Genomic DNA, 17,788 nt, shown 5'->3' on the forward strand with positions numbered 1-17,788 from the left:
AGGGTAGAGTCTACCTCCAGCTTCTTCTCTTATCACTAGAAGACCTAAGAGACCCTGGGGAGGAGATTGGGAGGGCACCACATATCTTTGGCAGTATTTGAGCCCTTCCTCTGTGCCAGGCATTGTATCTCCAGGCACTGGGGATGCAAGGCCGAACCAAAACAACCAGATGGGCCCTTCCAGTCTCATTTGGTGTTTGGGGCCCAGGAGCTGCCCTGTTACAGGCTCCCAGGTGATTCTTATTAGCTGGAAGGAAGACACATGTTCAGAAGTACTGCTGGAGGAATTTCAGAAAGCAGCTAGCGGACACATTTTCTGTCTGACCTGTGGGATGCTTTAGGAATTGCTGATCTTTGTGTTCTTTTAGAATTGTACCCATTAGCACTGGAAGGCTGTACTGGGCACTGGTTTTACACCGTTTGCAGGAGTAACTCAGTCAAAGCTTTTATAGCCCCTTCTTCCCCTAAGGTCCCAGGGCTCCTTGTACTTTCCCCAACAGCAGCCATAACTCTACAGAGGAGCTGTGTCTCCTGTGCATCGTATTTTCTTCTTTTGCTTACATAGAAGACACATTTCTTAATACTTATTTTTTATTTTTCAAGACAAAGTCATGCCATGTTGCCCAGGCTGGTCTTGAACTCCTGAGCTCAAGTGATCCTCCTGCCTTAGCCTCTTGAGTAGGTGGAATTCCATGCACATACCACCATGCCCAGCTTCCTGAGTCTGCTTTTAAAGTGTTTGAGATCATACTGGATATATATTTTATTATTTTTTTGAGACGGAGTTTCACTCTTGTAACCCAGGCTGGAGTACAATGGCGTGATGTCAGCTCAGGGCAACCCCCGCCTCCTGGGTTCAAGTGATTCTCCTGCCTCAGCCTCCCGAGTAGCTGGGACTACAGGCATGCACCACTACTCCCAGCTAATTTTGTGGGTTTTCTTTTTCTTTTTCTTTTTTTTTTTTTTTTAGTAGAGACGTGGTTTCATGATGTTAGCCAGACTAGTCGCAGGTGATCCGCCCACCTTGGCCTCCAAAAGGGCTGGGATTACAGGCATGAGCCACTGCGCCCTGGATATATATTATATATCGCTTAATTTTACATTATAAATGCAAAACGAGTTCACTTTGAACTGTAGAAGAGCATATACAAGAAAACTTAAAGGTTTCTTGTTCTCCTACCCTGTTCCCCATCATTCCTAAGTGCATCTCCTCGTAGGTAACCTTTAAAACTTCCTCCTTTGCCTCTATATTCATTCAAACATGTATTCTTACATGCATATATACAGACCTGCATGCTGTTTGAAACACAAATGGTAAGATTTCATACTGATTGGCTATTTGGTATTAATCAATTTTATAAGCTGTGATAATGGAAGTGTAATTACATTTATTTTTGTTGGGGGCTTTTTTTTTTTGAGATGAGGTCTTGCCGTGTTGCCTAGACTGGCCTTGAACTCCTGGCCTTGAACTCCTGGCCTCAAGTGATCCTCCTGCCTCAGCCTCCGAGTATGTAATTTTATTTTTTAAAAAGTCTTCACTGGGTTGGGCGTGGTGGCTCACACCCACCGGTAATCCCAGCACTTTGGGAGGTCAAGGTAGGAGGATCACTTGAGCCCAGGAGTTGGAGACCCACCTGGGCAACATGGCAAAACCCTGTCTCTACAAAAAATTTAAAATTTAGCCAGGCATGGTGGCGTGTGCTTGTAGTTTCAGCTGCCTAGGAGGCCTGAGGTGGGAGGATTACTTGAGCCAAGGAGGTCAAGGCTGCAGTGAGCTATGACTGTGCCACTGCACTCCAGCCTGGGCAACAAAGCAAGGCTGTCTCAAAAAAAAAAAAAAAGGAAGAAGAGTCCTTGTTGGCATCCTGGGCAACATAGTGAGACTCCGTCTCTGTGAAAAATAAGAAAATTAGCTGGGCATGGTGGCATGCACTGGTGGTCCCAGCTACTCAGGAGGCTGAGATAGGAGGATCATGTGAGCCCAGGCATTGGAGGTTGCAGTGAGCTATGAATGTGCCACTGTACTCCAGCCTGGGCAGCAGAGCAAGACCCTGTCTCAAAAAAATTTTTAAAAAGGGTCCTCATTGAGAGAGAAACATGCGGAAGTATTTGTGGGCAACATGATAGGATATCTGGCATTTTCTTCAAAGTAATGCTTGATGGGGAAGGGTGAGTGAGATAATAGATGAGATGAAAAGATTGGTCACAAGTTGCTAATGGTTGGAGCCGCCTGGTTCTTCCTTTCTACGTACTACTAAAAATTTTCCATAATTATAGAAAGAGAGAGATGGAATGAAGTGCCAGGAAAAGAATTAGATCATGCCATTCATCTCAGCAACATTCTCCTTAACAAAAAGAAATCTAAGATTTAAGGAGACAATACCCTGGTATAAAAGCACTGAGAAGCTGGGTGTGGTGGCTCATGCCTGTAATCCCAGCACTTTGGGAGGCCGAGGTGGGCAGATCACAAGGTCAGGAGATTGAGACCATCCTGGCTAACACGGTGAAACCCCGTCTCTATTAAAAATACAAAAAATTAGCCAGGCGTGGTGGTGGGCGTCTGTAGTCCCAGCTACTCGGGAGGCTGAGGCAGGAGAATAGTGTGAACCCAGGAGGCGGAGCTTGCAGTGAGCCGAGATTGTGCCACTGCACTCCAGCCTGGGCGACAGAGCGAGACTCTGTCCCAGTAAATAAATAAATAAATAAATAAGCACTGAGAATCAGTGAATATCAATATCTAACAGGGCCCAGGTGGCATGGTTCAGCCATCTCTCCACTAAGAAGCCATTTGAATTCCAGGCAACTTTCTCTGTGGACCTGGGGCTGGCTGCCTGCCTGATCACTGCCCCTTCTTGCCAAACAGCTTTCAGGGCTACAGTGTGATGGCCTGTGTGAATGGTGCCCATTGCAGTGTGCAGTGCCCAGTAGGCAGCAAGAATGTGGGCCAGTCCTTTTCCCTCCGGGGGCCTCCACGTCTCATGCTGCAGGGAAGTTGGGAATCCATCAAGGATGCAGACACGTAGCTTCATGTTACCATCCTCTTCTCTCTTGCTCCTGGTGGACCTGGCTGATGCATCACAGAGCTCATTCCTGCAAGTCTGGGCTCAGCCTCAGATCCTCATGCCAGCACCAGGCAGCCAATACCAATAGAATTGTTAGGTGAGATGAAACCTGTTTGCCACTCATAGATGAGAAAAGCTCATCTGGCTCCTTTAGCAGATGTTTGTTTCTTGCAGCCCCAAGACTAGCACCTACCAACTCCTCAGTCCTGGGGGCGGACTTGCCATCAAGCATGAAAGAAAAAGCCAAGGTGAGTGGGACTGCCTTCCAAGCTATTGCCTGTGGGATTTAAGGTGCCTGGTAGGGGACAGTCTTCCATGTCAGAGAAGGATAGGGTTGTGAGTAATTGCCCCACCTGGATTCAGAGCTCAACCTGTGTCGCCAGTTGTGGGATCTTAGTCCCTTCACCTCTCTGGGCCTCAGTTTACTTTTCTATAAGATGAGGATGATGCCTGCTGCAGTGGGCCACTGGGCACATTCTACACCTGGGGTAGGTGATTTCTTTCCTCTTTCATGCCTGCATTCACCTGTTCACTCAACAGATCTTGACTAATACCCGTTATGTTTCAGGCACTGTGCTAGGTGTGGAGGCACCGTAGTGATCAAGACATCTGTGGTTCTGAAACTCTAAAAGCATTTTCCAAGCTGGAAACTGCTCAAAAAACAAGGTGTCATTTTCTAATAATCCAGAAAGCAGAGTTAGATACATACATGTATAAAGAATTGTGCCTCTGCAATTGCCTGGAGCATTAGCAACAATGTCTCAAAGTAATTATGAAGTAATGATAAGATCAACAACAAACTGCTACTTACCACTTAGTAAATAACTACCATGTCCCAAGAACTGGGATTCTGTTTTCTCAACACCTCTGGTGAGAGGAGGTGCTGTTTTTAACCTCACTTTAAAGATTGGGAAACAGATTGAAGGGGTAGTTTACCCAAACTCACACAGCTAAGAAGTGGTAAGATTGGGTTCAGATGCAAGTGGCCTGTGCTCTTAGTTCACCATGCTATACCAGATGTGTCTGTCACTCTTGTTCTCTGTAGGCAGAGACAGAGAAAGCTGGCAAGACTGGGAACTCCGTGCCACATCCTGCCACTGGGAAGACGGTGGCCAACCTTCTTTCTGGGAAGTCTCCCAGGAAGTCAGCAGAGCCCTCAGCAAATACTACGTTGGTCTCAGAAACTGAGGAGGAAGGCAGCGTCCCCGCCTTTGGAGCTGCTGCCAAGCCTGGTAAGAAGCCCCCACCTCTAGGAACCTAGTCCCCAGAACGTGGGCTGGTGAGGCAGGCCTAGGCATTGCTTTAAGTTCTGGGACATTTCTGGAATCAAAAGTTTATCTCCATGACAGCCAGGTTCCTGCACCTTAGGCCTTTTCCCGTCCCCTAGATGAGGGAGGGTCAGCTTACAGGGACCTGGCCTCAGGCTGAACAGCCCACCTAGTGGTTGGAGCATTTTCTGCTTTATGACTCCCTGGTGAGTTATACAGGGACCACTGGCAGTTCAGAGACTAAACTGAAAGGCCTGGATTTGCCTCTGTTTCCTATGTAGAGTAGACATCTGTCTGGCCCACATCAGTGGATATGATGGTGGATGGAGGTTCTGTAGACTGTCAGGTGCTGGTGCATGTTTGTTGGGTCCCCTCACAGCCCTTCCCAGGGCCTCAGAGATGTGTGGGACCATAGGGATGGTGATGGTACCCACCTCAGAAGGGGGCTTCACAGCTCAGTGCATGTGAGGTACACGAGGGGTGAGCACTCAGCACCTGGCTTTGATGAGCAGCTGGTTTGTGGGGAGGTGCTGGGGAGGGGCAGGTGAGGCTGGAAAGGGAGTCCCTCAGTCCCCTCCGTGTCCGATCCTAGGGATGGTGTCAGCGGGCCAGGCCGACAGCTCCAGCGAGGACACCTCCAGCTCCAGTGATGAGACAGACGTGGAGGTAACTGCCACCCATCCCTAGGAGTTGCCCTCTCCCAGCTTCTAACCCTTCCAGGAACCTGTCTGGGGCTTCAGAAACCAGTGGACCCAGATCAGTTCAGCGACTGTAGCAGGGTGACCAGGAGCTGGAAAGGCTGCAGCCAGGGAGGGGCAGGGAGAGAAGCCTGGTGCTGCTTGCTGCACTCTGAGTGTGAGATCAGCCCTGGGGGCGGGAGAGGGACACCCTCCTGCCTGTGAGACTAGACAAGCCTTCCTGGGAGAGGTGCACTGGAGTAGGGCCTCAAAGCACAGTGGGCTTCACTGGGAAGGGGTGTGGAGGAGGCAGGGCACTCCAGACAGGAAATGGGGCAAGAACAGGGCCCAGGGGCAACAGTGTGGCTGTCCTGGTCTGGCTAGGGCTGCGGCTGCTGAGAGGATTCTGGGCCCACTGGTGAATGCCAGGCCTAGACACTTGGCTAGAGTTGGGCGGGACTCTCTTGGGTTTGTGAACTTTGACCTGGAAAAGGTCTCCACAGGTTACTTTTTATTGTGTACCTACTAAGTGGCAGACCTGGGGGATATAGTGATGAGCAGGACAGGCAGAGTTCCTGCTGCCATGGGGCAAGGGAGCGTCCCTCAGATATTTAACTGGTGATGGCTGCTATGAAGTGGAAATGTAGAGGGCCACGCAGGGCAGGAACCTGACATTGATGAGTAGGCGTAAGCAGAAGGAATGGCATGTGCAGAGAAGGCGGCAAAGAGAGTTTGGTGCTTTTAAAGAACAATTATCTTTTTTTAAGACAGTCTCACTGTGTCACGCAGGCTGGAGTGCAGTAGCATGATCTTGGCTAGCTGCAACTTCCACCTCCCGGGTTCAAGCGATTGTCATGCCTCAGCCTCCCAAGTAGCTGGGATTACAGGTACACGCCACCACGCCTGGCTAATTTTTGTATTTTTTGTGGAGACAGGGTTTCACCATGTTGGCCAGGCTAGTCTCGAACTCCTGACCTCAAGTGGTCTGCTTGCCTTGGCCTCCCAAAGTACTGGGATTACAGGCATGAGCCGCCGCGCCTGGCCAAAACCTTGATCTTTAAATGAGAGGGAGGAAGCCAGGTACGGTGGTTCACACCTGTAAGTGCAGCACTCTGTAAGTGCCAAGGCAGGAGGATCATTTGAGGCCAGAAGTTTGAACCCAGCCTGAGCAACATAGTGAGACCCTGTCTCTACAAGATGTTATTTTTTAAAAAACAAATAAATTATGGGGAAAGTGACACAAGATGAAGTCCTAGGTAGACAGGGGCCAGATCTTGTTTGACCTTGAGGACCACCATAAGGAATTTGGGTTTTATTCTAGGGGCTGTGAGAAGCCATGCCAGCAAGGAGAGATGGCCTGATTTGCATTTAATAAGATTGCTGGCTGCAGCCTGGGTTGGAGGGCAGTGCAGAATAAAAGCAGTGAGACCATGTAGGAGACTATTGGAGTAATACTGGCATAAGAGGCTGGGGACTGGGAGACCAAGGTGTCCACAGTTGAAAAGATGTTTTTGAGGGAAAACCAGCGCAAGTCAGGGATGAACTGATCTGGTGCCCTGGGAACTTCTCACTTTACTGTGCTGCCTGGCCCAGTAACCCTGTGAAGGTTGAAAGCTCACCCCCATCTACCCCAGGCCTTACCAAGGGCTGCCCACCACCTTCCGTCCTCACCCTTGGGCCCTAGATACCACCAGCTGTAAGGACATCCCTGGCTTCTGTCACCCCAGGCCTTGCCAAAAGGAAGGGGACCACTCCCAGCCCTCTGTAAACACACAACCTCAATGGGCTGAGGCTGTGCAGAGCTCCATTAACAGATGCCCCAGAAACCCAGGGCCGCAAGGGGTCTGATGGATCTCAGAGGTAGAAGTAGGGCACTGACTGCCTGGGAAATGTCTGAATTGTGGAAGTGTAGGAAAGAGCTCACAGAAGGAAGGAATTTGCCCACGGTGTCCAGCAAGCCAGTGGCAGAGGTGGTGTTCACATCGTGAACTCCTGGCCCTCAGGATGGCTGCTATGATCAGATACTTGAGTTTAAGGGGCAGACAGGATGAGCTCTCCTGATTGAGACATGCAAGCCCTTCTCTCAGGCCGAGCCCTGTGTGTGCCAGGTGGGAGATGAGCATAATGGTTTTGAGATCTGTCCCAAAGTCAGACAGTCCAGGGTTCCAGTGGGGCTCTGCCCCTTCATGTTGATCATTTTACCTCTTTAAGCCTCTTGTACTTTTCTGGAAAATGGGTCTAAAGCTAATAGCTGTCTCAGGGAGTTGCTTAAAAATCCAGTGACATTTGGAAAGAGCTTTATCAACTGCTGAAGCACCTGATACAGAATCTTAGGGGGAAACAGTAATTATTACTCATCTTTTAATTCCATCCTCTTGTTCCAGGGGAAACCCTCAGTAAAACCAGCCCAGGTCAAAGCCTCATCAGTTTCTACTAAGGAGTCTCCAGCAAGAAAGGCGGCCCCAGCCCCTGGGAAGGTGGGGAATGTGACACTCCAGGTCAAAGGAGGGGCCCTGCCCCCAGCCAAGAGGGCCAAGAAGCCAGAAGAGGAGTCAGAGAGTAGTGAGGAGGGATCTGAAAGTGAGGAGGAGGCCCCTGCAGGGACACCAAGCCAGGTGAGGCCTGGAGGAGGGCTGCCCCTTGGAGGATCTGCGGGTCCCCCAGCAGCCTGAGTACTCTCCCACGAACACCTCTGCCACTGGAGTTGGGGAGAGGGAGGAGTATGGTGTGAAGTTGAAGAGCAAGAACAGCCTGCTTCCCACAGGGGAGTCTTGCACTCCACTTTGTCTGTGACCAACTTTACCTCAGTTTCTCTGCCTAGTAAATGGGCCGCTGTCCTCGTCCCAGCCAGTCCTGCTGTGAGGGACTTGAGAAGTTTTGATTGCCTAATCCTCTGACTTCTCAGGACAAACCAGACCCTGAACAGGCAAACACTATGTTAGCTAAAGGGAATCCAGTTCCCTTCCCCATCTGCTGGGAGCGGGCAGGGCTGCAGCCCCAAGGCCCTGGGTGCATCCCAAGGGCAAGACAAGGGGGCTGGAAAGCAATGGAAGTCAGAGCAGGAAGGAGGAAGAGTGAGGGTCACCCACCCAGCCCCAGGCCTGGGGCAGGACAAGGCGGGGGCATGCAGTAGATAAGCAGATCCCCTGTGTTAGCTGCTGGTAAATGGTAAAGAGGAAAGTCGGGTGGGGGACATAGGAATGGCAACTTGAAGCAGAGTGCTCTGGGCTGGCCTCGGGAGAAGGAGTCTCAGTAAAGACCAGAAGGAGGAAGCACTCTTAGGAAGGTCATCCAGGCAGGGGCTCAGCAAGTGTCAGGGCCCTGAGGTGGAAGTAGGACTACGAATTGTGACAAATTGGTGTTCCCACCGCATCTACAGGGAGCTTCTACTCCTCGGCTGTCTATTTTGCAGTGTCTGGGGGCTACACAGTGTTGGATGGGCATCCACTTTGAGAAGGAACACAAATGTGAATTTTTTTTTTTTTTTTTTTTTGAGACAGAGTCTTGCTCTGTTGCCCAAGCTGGAGTGCAGTGACGGCAATCATAGCTCACTGCAGCCTCACTCCTGAGTAGCTAGGAATACAGGCACACACCACCACACCCAGCTTATGTGTGTGTGTGTGTATAGACAGGGTTTCACTGTGTTTCACAGGCTGTGGACTCAAGCAGTCTCCTCCCACCTGGGCCTCCCAAAGTGCCGTGATTACAGATATGAGCCACCGCACCTGGCCATAAATGTGAACTGTTATGTAAAATCTGCTTTCTCCATGTTGGCTCAAAAATTTAAAAAGGAGCTAGCCAAGCAAGACCTGTGTGGAGCAGCCTGCACTTTCTGCATGGGAAGCTTCTTAGAAGATCAGAGCTGTTTTCTAGGGTTGTTGGCCCAGGGCTGAACACCCAGGGCCTTCCAGGGAAGACAGGGCCTGCAGCCACCCTGCCAAAGCCCCAAGACAGTGCAGAGCCCCACCGAGGAGTTAGTGAAGAGGGGGCCAGGTGTGCAAACCTTGCCCCATGAGGCTGAGGATGGGCTTCCCAGGGGTCCTGCTGCTGTCCATGTGCAGAAAGTCCAGTGAGGGCCTCCCTTAGTCCCTTCCCCGCTTTCAGACTGCCTCTTCATTCCTTCCGTTCCCTGGGCCTTTGCACACCCCCTCCCCACAGCCCAGTCTGATGATGCTCCTGATAAGCCAGTGCCTGTGCCTGTGCCTCCAGAGCTCTCTGGCCAGTGGGAGCCCAGCAGAGGACAGGCTCTAACTACCCAGTGTGCTGGGGCACCAGGGAGAACCATGTTAAGGAAGTGGTGTCTCTTAGGGAGCCAGAGGCTGAGGAGGCAGTGGCTAAGTGAAATGGAACAGGGGACATGGAGGCTCCAGGAGTGAGAGTATGTGAAGCTGATCAATTTTTGAGAAACCAGGAGGCTGGTGTGGCCAAAGTATCAGTCAAGGTGGGGAGTGGGGAGGGAAGCAGGGGAGGTCTTAGGAGCCTCATTAAGGCCTCTGGACTTTTATCCTAAAGGCATCACCAGAGAGTTTTCACAAGGAGAGCAAGCTGCCCTTTCTTTTTCACCAGGTAAAGGCCTCTGAAAAAATTCTCCAGGTCAGAGCTGCCTCGGCCCCTGCCAAGGGGACCCCTGGGAAAGGGGCTACCCCAGCACCCCCTGGGAAGGCAGGGGCTGTAGCCTCCCAGACCAAGGCAGGGAAGCCAGAGGAGGACTCAGAGAGCAGCAGCGAGGAGTCGTCTGACAGTGAGGAGGAGACACCAGCTGCCAAGGCCCTGCTTCAGGTGAGGCCTGAGGAGGGAGACTCCATGCAGCCAGGCCCCTCCCCAGAAGGCCTTCTCAGGACTTGTTCTCCCACTCTGTGCCAGAGCCCCGGGCGTGCCTCAGACCCCAGCCCCTTACTCCCCTCTCACTGTGTGGCATCATTTGCCCTATCTGGTCTTCTGTACCTGGTGTCCTGTGTCTCCTCACATGTCCATCCTTTGGGCTGTCTCCCCTTGTTTTGTTTCTCCAGGCGAAGGCCTCAGGAAAAACCTCTCAGGTCGGAGCTGCCTCAGCGCCTGCCAAGGAGTCCCCCAGGAAAGGAGCTGCCCCAGCGCCCCCTGGGAAGACAGGGCCTGCAGTTGCCAAGGCCCAGGCAGGGAAGCGGGAGGAGGACTTGCAGAGCAGCAGCGAGGATTCAGACAGTGAGGAGGAGGCGGCGCCTGCTCAGGTGAGGCAGAGAGGTGGGGTGGAGAGTAGCCCCATGCCTAAACGCCAGCACCTGCATGGGTGTGGCCACCTTTGCCACATCCAGCTCCTGTCTCCACACGTCCACCCTCCGGGCTGTCCCCTCATCCTGTTTCTCACTCCAGGCGAAGCCTTCAGGGAAGGCCTCCCAGGTCAGAGCCACCTCGGCCCTTGCCAAGGAGTCCCCCAGGAAAGGGGCTGCCCCAGCACCTCCTAGGAAAACAGGGCCTGCAGCCGCCCAGGTCCAGGCGGGGAAGCAGGAGGAGGACTCAGGAAGCAGCAGCGAGGAGTCAGACAGTGACAGAGAGGCACCGGCAGCCATGAACGCAGCTCAGGTAAGGCTGGAAGCCGCCCTGCATGGCCTGTGCCCTGCCTCAAAAGACCTCCTGTGGATTTGATTTTTCCTCTCTGAACCTAGAGCCCTGTGCAGCTGGCTTCGTTTGCTCTCCTCCCCTCACTCACGTTCTTCTTCTGGACTCCCTCCCTAATCTTGTCCTTTGTGTCTCCCAGGTGAAGCCCTCGGGGAAAAGCCCCCAGGTGAAATCTGCCTCCACCATGGGCATGGGGCCCTTGGGGAAAGGCACCGCCCCAGTGCCACCTGGGAAGGTGGGGCCTACAACCCCCTCAGCCCAGGTGGGGAAGTGGGAGGAGGAATCAGAGAGCAGCAGTGAGGAGTCATCAGACAGCAGTGATGGAGAGGTGCCCACAGCTGTGGCCCCGGCTCAGGTGAGGCCCCTTCCTGTAAGGCTCTTTTTTTCCCCTCAGAGTGGAGCTGCCTGTGGCCTCCCAGCCTCACACTGAGACTGTCTACAACCTTAGTTTCTTAATATGTGCACACACCTACCCTGGGCTCCCTCTCCCGATCCTGTGTATCTCACTCCAGGAAAAGTCCTTGGGGAAAATCCTCCAGGCCAAACCCGCCTCCAGTCCTGCCAAGGGGCCCCCTCAGAAGGCAGGGCCTGTAGCCATCCAGGTCAAGGCTGAAAAGCCCATGGAAGACTCGGAGAGCAGCGAGGAGTCGTCGGACAGTGCGGACAGTGAGGAGGCACCAGCAGCCATGACTGCAGCTCAGGTGAGGCCTGGAGAAGGAGGCTGCCACATGGCCTGATCTGCCACACAGTCAGCCCCCTGGGGAGCTGTGCTCCCTCAGGCAGAGCATGGGTTCTGGCTGGTGGGGCAGAACAGTAGTGGGGATCCACTTCAGAACAGATGGGGGACTCTGAGTTCAGGAACCTTCTCCAGCCTTTCTTTGGTGTCCCCTCAGGCAAAACCAGCTCTGAAAATTCCTCAGACCAAGGCCTGCCCAAAGAAAACCAATACCACTGCATCTGCCAAGGTTGCCCCTGTGCGAGTGGGCACGCAAGCCCCCCGGAAAGCAGGAACTGTGACTTCTCCAGCAGGCTCATCCCCAGCTGTGGCTGGGGGCACCCAGAGACCAGCAGAGGATTCTTCAAGCAGTGAGGAATCAGATAGTGAGGAAGAGAAGACAGGTCTTGCAGTAACCGTGGGACAGGTGAGGCCTGTGTTTTCTGGGCGGGCCTCAGGGCCGCCCCTACATGGTCCTTTGGACTCCTGGAGACACCTCTCTTCCACTTTTCATCCCAGGCGAAGTCTGTGGGGAAAGGCCTCCAGGTGAAAGCGGCCTCAGTGCCTGTCAAGGGGTCCCTGGGGCAAGGGACTGCTCCAGTACTCCCTGGGAAGACGGGGCCTACAGTCACCCAGGTGAAAGCTGAGATGCAGGAAGACTCTGAGAGCAGTGAGGAGGAATCAGACAGTGAGGAGGCAGCTGCATCTCCAGCACAGGTGAGGCCTAGAAGGAGCAGGCCCATCTCACCCACACCTGTTCCTGAGCCAGGGCTGAGGATGGGCTTGATTGGGGGCTAGTCTTGCCTGCAGGTGTGCAGAAGCCTCAGCGGTAGCCTCAACACAGCTTCCTTCCCTATCTTTCACTCCATGTCTCCTCTGCCCATCAGAGCTCCAGGGTCTCTGTCTTGTTTGCCTTTTGAGCTCCCGCTGATTGATTCCCTGTGGTTTTCACAAGCTCTGGAGTTCCCACCCTGCCAGGTGCTGCCCTTGTCTGGGGCTGCTGAAGCCCTGTTCCTCGGGGAAGTCCTGTCTCTGTGGAGCATGCACATGCTCCTCCAGTGTGGAGTGATGGGGTTGAGATAGAGGGTGTGAGTCTGGGCTGCACAGCATGACAGGTGAGACCATCTAGGCCTTTTACAGGAGGTGGCGGCATCTGAGCCATGGACTGGAAGAGTTGGCCAGGTGAAATGGGCAGGGAGAGTGTTCCAGACAAAGGAAGCAGTCTGCGAGGCCAGGGAATGAGAGAGTGCCTGGCTTGGGTGCCTTGCCACAGGCGGCACATTGTAGTGGGATGGCTGGCAGGGGTTTAGAGCCAGACCGCCTGGGTTCAACTTTCAGCCCCACAGCCTGGCAAGTGCTGTAAGCCCTCAGAGCCCTTACTCTCCTATAAACAGGAAATCAGCCCTCACAGGTTTGGGTGAGAATTTAGGTGAGATCTCACCTGCTACATCCAGCAAGGGACCTGCACACAGCAAGTTATCTCCTCTGTCACCCTGACGATGGGCCAGGCTAATGTGGAACAGATCAGGAGTGAGGTCTCCCAGCCTGGAAGAGCTGAGAGAAGATGGCTCACTCCCTGCACTCACCCACCCACTGTTTATTATTTTTAATTGTCGCTCTGTTTTTTTCTGTAACCACTCAGAAATTAGTCATTTCTTTTTTCTCTGTACCAGAGCACACATTTCTACCGATTTTTTTTTTGTCCTCCTCTCATTGTTGACTTGTGGGACCTCAGGGTCCTAAGATTCCTCCATTGAGGTTTTTAAGCTCTGCAGGGGCCCCTTCCATAGCAGCCTCTCCTCTTTCCCAAGCTGCAGGCACATTCCAGACCCAATGCCTTACAGAGTTTCATTATGCAGATCACTTAAATATTTGTCTTCCCTTCTGAGCCTCCCACCTGTACCATGAGGTGGGTGTTTTATTTTTATTTTTTGAACCATGGGCTATTTTGAAGTAAGCTGTTTAATTTCCAAATATCTGGGATTACCCAGGTTTCTTTTTGTTGATTTCTAATTTAGTCACATTGTGGTTGGAGAACATATTTTGAACATGATTTCAATCCTTTTTTGTGTATTGAGACTTGTTAGGTCAAGTCAGTCTTGTGTCTTGTTTCTTGTGGAAAACGTGGCTCCCCTCTGGAGGACTTACGTGCTCTGCTGATGAGCACCTCGGCCTGAGTCATACTTGGTCCACACTGTAGGGAATCTTTCTTCTGAAGTCCTGATTCTTCACCTCACTTGACCTCATGTGTTTGAGGAATGCTGGGGGATGGGGATGTTTTCTGACACTGACCAGATGCCATCCCTAAGTGAGGCAGGGGCCTTGAGATGCTGCCAGAGTCCTCGTTCTGTTTCACATTAGGCTTGCTGTCACTCCTGTCAGGGATCTCACTCTGGGAATTTCCTTCTTTTTTGCTCTCCTTCTATTTGTTGGAGTCCCTGACAGGCCTTTTGGGGGTTCTCTGGATATCAGTTAAGACTAGGTTAAGCTGAAGAAAACCTTGAACAAGTATCTTGTTCTGCCGTGGCTGCTTGAGCTCCAGCTCTGACCTCAGCATTCCGTCTAGCCTGGAGGAGGAAGAGACGTGTTTCTGACCTTTTATGGCACTCAACTTACATTCTATGAGCCAGAATTTAATGACATGGCCACCTAGCTGAAAGGGAGCCCGGAAAACATCTTTGTTTTAGGTAGTCTTGTGCTTAGCTAATGCTAAGGAAGGCACGCACAATGAGTTTGAGTGTTTATTATGTTCCAGACATCATGTTAAACTCTGAATCTCCTATTTAGTCTTCATCATAACCCGTAGGTGGGCCTTATTATTATCTCCATTTGATAGAGGACTGAACTGAGGCCCAGTGAGATCAAGTGATGTGCTCAGGTTCACACACCTGTTGCATGGAGGAGCCAGAATCCAGACTTGGGCTCCGGCTCCAGAGTCTGTATTCTTGGCTAGCTGCTTTACTCTATCTCACCTTCTCCCTCCTTAATTCCCTTTTTTCCACTCAGGTGAAAACCTCAGTAAAGAAAACCCAGGCCAAAGCCAACCCAGCTGCCGCCAGAGCATCTTCAGCAAAAGGGACAATTTCAGCCCCTGGAAAAGTTGTCACTGCAGCTGCTCAAGCCAAACAGAGGTCTCCATCCAAGGCAAGTGGGGCCAGAAGCCACAGGAGTTGTGGAGGGTTGGGGTAGAGAGGAGGACTACTCACTGAGCCCAGCCAGGAGAAGGCCCGTGCATGGGCAGGCCACCCACTCGGAGTTGTGCCATGGTGGGGAGTGGGACCTGAAAGGAATCACTTCTGCCTCCAATACTGTTATCCCCCTGCAATTCAGGTGAAGCCACCAGTGAGAAACCCCCAGAACAGTACCGTCTTGGCGAGGGGCCCAACATGTGTGCCACCTGTGGGGAAGGCCGTGGCTACAGCAGTTCAGGCCCAGACAGGGCCAGAGGAGGACTCAGGGAGCAGTGAGGAGGAGTCAGACAGTGAGGAGGAGGCGGAGACGCCAGCTCAGGTGAGGGGGAGGGAATGGAGATCATCCCCTATGTGGGATGTAACACCTTTGCCACATCCAGCTCCTGTCTCCTCACACGTCCACCCTCCAGGCTCTCTCCTCTCATCCTGTTTCTCACTCCAGGCGAAGCCTTCAGGGAAGACCCCCCAGATCAGAGCTGCCTTGCCTCCTGCCAAGGAGTCCCCCAGGAAAGGGGCTGCCCCAACACCTCCTGGGAAGACAGGGCCTTCAGCTGCCCAGGCGGGGAAGCAGGATGACTCAGGGAGCAGCAGCGAGGAGTCAGACAGTGATGGGGAGGCACCAGCAGCTGTGACCTCTGCCCAGGTGAGACTTGCCAGGCTTCTGAGCCACCAACACTCACTCCTCAGAACGGGGGTATAGGGCTGGGTGCGGTGGCTCACACCTGTAATCCTAGCACTTTGGGAGGCCGAGGCAGATGTATCACTTGAGGTCAGGGGTTCAAGACCAGCCTGGCCAACATGGTGAAACCCCGTCTCTACTAAAAATATAAAAATTAGCTGGGCATGGTGGCGGGTGCCTGTAATCCCAGCTACTCGGGAGGCTGAGGCAGGAGAATCCCTAGAACCTGGGAGGCGGAGGCTGCAGCAAGCCGAGATCACGCCACTGCACTCCAGCCTGGGCGATGAGAGTGAGACTGTCTCCAAAAAAAAAAAAAAAGGAAGAAAAGTGAAAAAGCAGGGTTTAGGGCCAGGTAAGGAAAAGGAAGGAAGGCCAGGTTAAGGTTAAGACTCCAGCTCCACCATACCCTCCTCCCTCTGCTGTCATCCACATCTCCTTAGGTAAAACCTGCTACTAAAACCCCCCAAACGAAGACTTCCCTAGCTAAAAGTGTCCTGGGTCTATATCTAGGTCGAGGTCTCCACCAGCTCTATAAGCTAGGCCAGTATCTCCCACCAAGGCATATGAGACCAAGAATCTACATGTTAGTTATTGTGCATACGTTAACGTAATACAAAATGACTCTCCCTGTCAGAGTCCCAGGGAAGCTTGGAGTGTGGCACAGGTCCCCCTGAGGTCCTGGAGAGATGGAGGAAGTCTCTTCCTGCACCTTGGCCCGGAGCCTCACATAGGCAGGCGCATCTTCTCAGGCAGGGCTTGTCTAGCTTAGTGCAAAGTCTGGACCCTGGAGAGTGGGGAGAAAAAAAATCTGAACAATTCCCTCTGTCTGCTTGCAGAAGATAGCAGGGCTTGCTACATCCTACAGAAGTGTAGGATGACAAACTCCAGCACTGCCAGGGCACAGGTGTGTGATGGACATGACTGATGCAGGCCTGGCAGAAATGACAGATGTCAGCCGGGTGCGGTGGCTCAAGCCTGTAATCCCAGCACTTTGGGAGGCCAAGGCGGGCGAATCATGAGGTCAGGAGTTCGAGACCAGCCTGGCCAACATGGTGAAACCCTGTCTCTACTAAAAAAATACAAAAATTAGCCAGGCATGATGGCGGGCGCCTGTAGTCCTAGCTACTCAGGAGGCCGAGGCAGGAGAATCGCTTGAACCCGGGAAGCGGAGGTTGCAGTGAGCTGAGATCGTGCCATTGCACCCCAGTCTGGGCAACAGAGTGAGACTGTCACAGAAATAATAAAACGAGATGATAGATGTCAGGAGAGATGGTAGATAGTGGTAACAAGTAGGGCAGACCGGGGAGCTCTTGCCTCATCCAGAGGGGCAGTTCCTATCAGCTTCAACCAGTCATGACTGTGGAAATGGACCTTCTGTGTGGCCAGATCTTCCATTTCTTAAGGGAAGCTGGAAGTCCCTGTGCCAGGCCAAGCTCCATAACCTCTTAGATTTGTTTTCTTCATGAGTAAAACAAGCACTGAGATGAATGCTCCCTAGCCCTAACCTCTGCCTTTGATACACCAAACCAACAATTACTGGGGGTGAAAGACATTGGTCCTGCCCTCAAGGAGCTCACAGTCTGTGGGGCAAGACAGGTGACCGGATTGTCGCAGAGTATGCTAGTGGTGCTGACAGCTGAAAGAGCAGGTCTCTGAGAGGCCAGAAGATGAGGAGATGATTGAGCTGAACCTGAAGGATGACCAGGCACAAAAGTGGAGAGGGCCCCTCAGTGTGTGCAGAGGGGCTGGGCATGAAGGCGCATGGTCACTGAAGGCAGCTGTCCAGCAGGCCGTAGGCCCTCCCAGGTGCTTGTTACTGGTAGATTTATGGAGGACCTAAATGCCAGACTAAGACATAGGCCCCAGCCATGTTTTGGCCTGTGTAGTTTTTTTGTTTTAAAGTTTTCAACAAGTTCTTCCATCAGTCAGAATGGCCTAAGCTGCAGGAGAAAGCCCCATTCAAAAGAGCTTAAATAAGGAGATTGACTGTCTTAAAGTGCACAAAGTCCCAGGTTCCAGCTGCTGAAAAGCTGGTTCCTTCAGCTGAGCGTCAGTGGTGACCAGATTTCTTCCATCTCTGCATTCTACCAGCTTTATGGTCATAGCAGGGCTGCAGCATCTCCTAAAGTGCTGGGGGCAGGCCGGGCACGGTGGCTCACACCTGTAATCCCAGCACTTTGGGAGGCTGAGACAGGAGGATCACTTGAGGTCAGGAGTTGAAGACTAGCCTGGCCAACATGGCGAAACCCCATCTCTACTAAAAATACAAAAATTAGCTGGGCCTGGTGGCACCGGCCTATAATCCCAGTTGAGGCAAGAGAATCACTTGAACCTGGGGAGGAGGAGGTTGCAGCCTGGGCAACAGAGTGAGCAGAGCAAGACTCCATCTCAAAAAAGATTAGGGGGTAGACTTAAGGCTACTCAGACCTCAGGCTGGACGTACTACCGCCTTAGCCATAGACAAGAGGCCAATAGTTCCCATGACTGGCTGGGAGGAGGGCCCACCCTCCCTGAAGCATGTGGTAGGGGGCACTGAACAGAGTGAGGGTTCTAATAGCAAGGAACAGATGGGGGCATGGCTGTTAGGAGGCAACCTGCAGTA

The 17,788-nt window shown here is 52.5% G+C and overlaps 1 protein-coding gene across 11 annotated transcripts in view; it reads left to right on the plus strand.

Annotated features, from left to right (window-relative positions):
* The window catches only part of TCOF1 (treacle ribosome biogenesis factor 1), a 42,342-nt gene that overhangs the window by 6,667 nt on the left and 17,887 nt on the right, over positions 1–17,788 (plus strand). For 8 of the 11 annotated variants that reach the window (XM_009241187.4, XM_002816084.5, XM_009241185.4 and 5 more), the window contains exons 4-17: positions 3,236–3,309; positions 4,107–4,293; positions 4,922–4,995; positions 7,391–7,621; positions 9,573–9,785; positions 10,016–10,213; positions 10,356–10,565; positions 10,741–10,956; positions 11,114–11,302; positions 11,495–11,743; positions 11,836–12,033; positions 14,323–14,460; positions 14,647–14,826; positions 14,950–15,150. In XM_009241187.4, coding sequence (XP_009239462.4) covers positions 3,236–3,309; positions 4,107–4,293; positions 4,922–4,995; positions 7,391–7,621; positions 9,573–9,785; positions 10,016–10,213; positions 10,356–10,565; positions 10,741–10,956; positions 11,114–11,302; positions 11,495–11,743; positions 11,836–12,033; positions 14,323–14,460; positions 14,647–14,826; positions 14,950–15,150 — 2,558 coding nt within the window. The remainder of the gene's footprint in view (positions 1–3,235; positions 3,310–4,106; positions 4,294–4,921; positions 4,996–7,390; positions 7,622–9,572; positions 9,786–10,015; positions 10,214–10,355; positions 10,566–10,740; positions 10,957–11,113; positions 11,303–11,494; positions 11,744–11,835; positions 12,034–14,322; positions 14,461–14,646; positions 14,827–14,949; positions 15,151–17,788) is intronic. The other 3 variants (XM_054556064.2, XM_054556065.2, XM_054556066.2) reach the window with 1 other exon arrangement.

Source organism: Pongo abelii, chromosome 4, assembly GCF_028885655.2.
Source record: "Pongo abelii isolate AG06213 chromosome 4, NHGRI_mPonAbe1-v2.0_pri, whole genome shotgun sequence".
NCBI lineage: Eukaryota > Metazoa > Chordata > Mammalia > Primates > Hominidae > Pongo > Pongo abelii.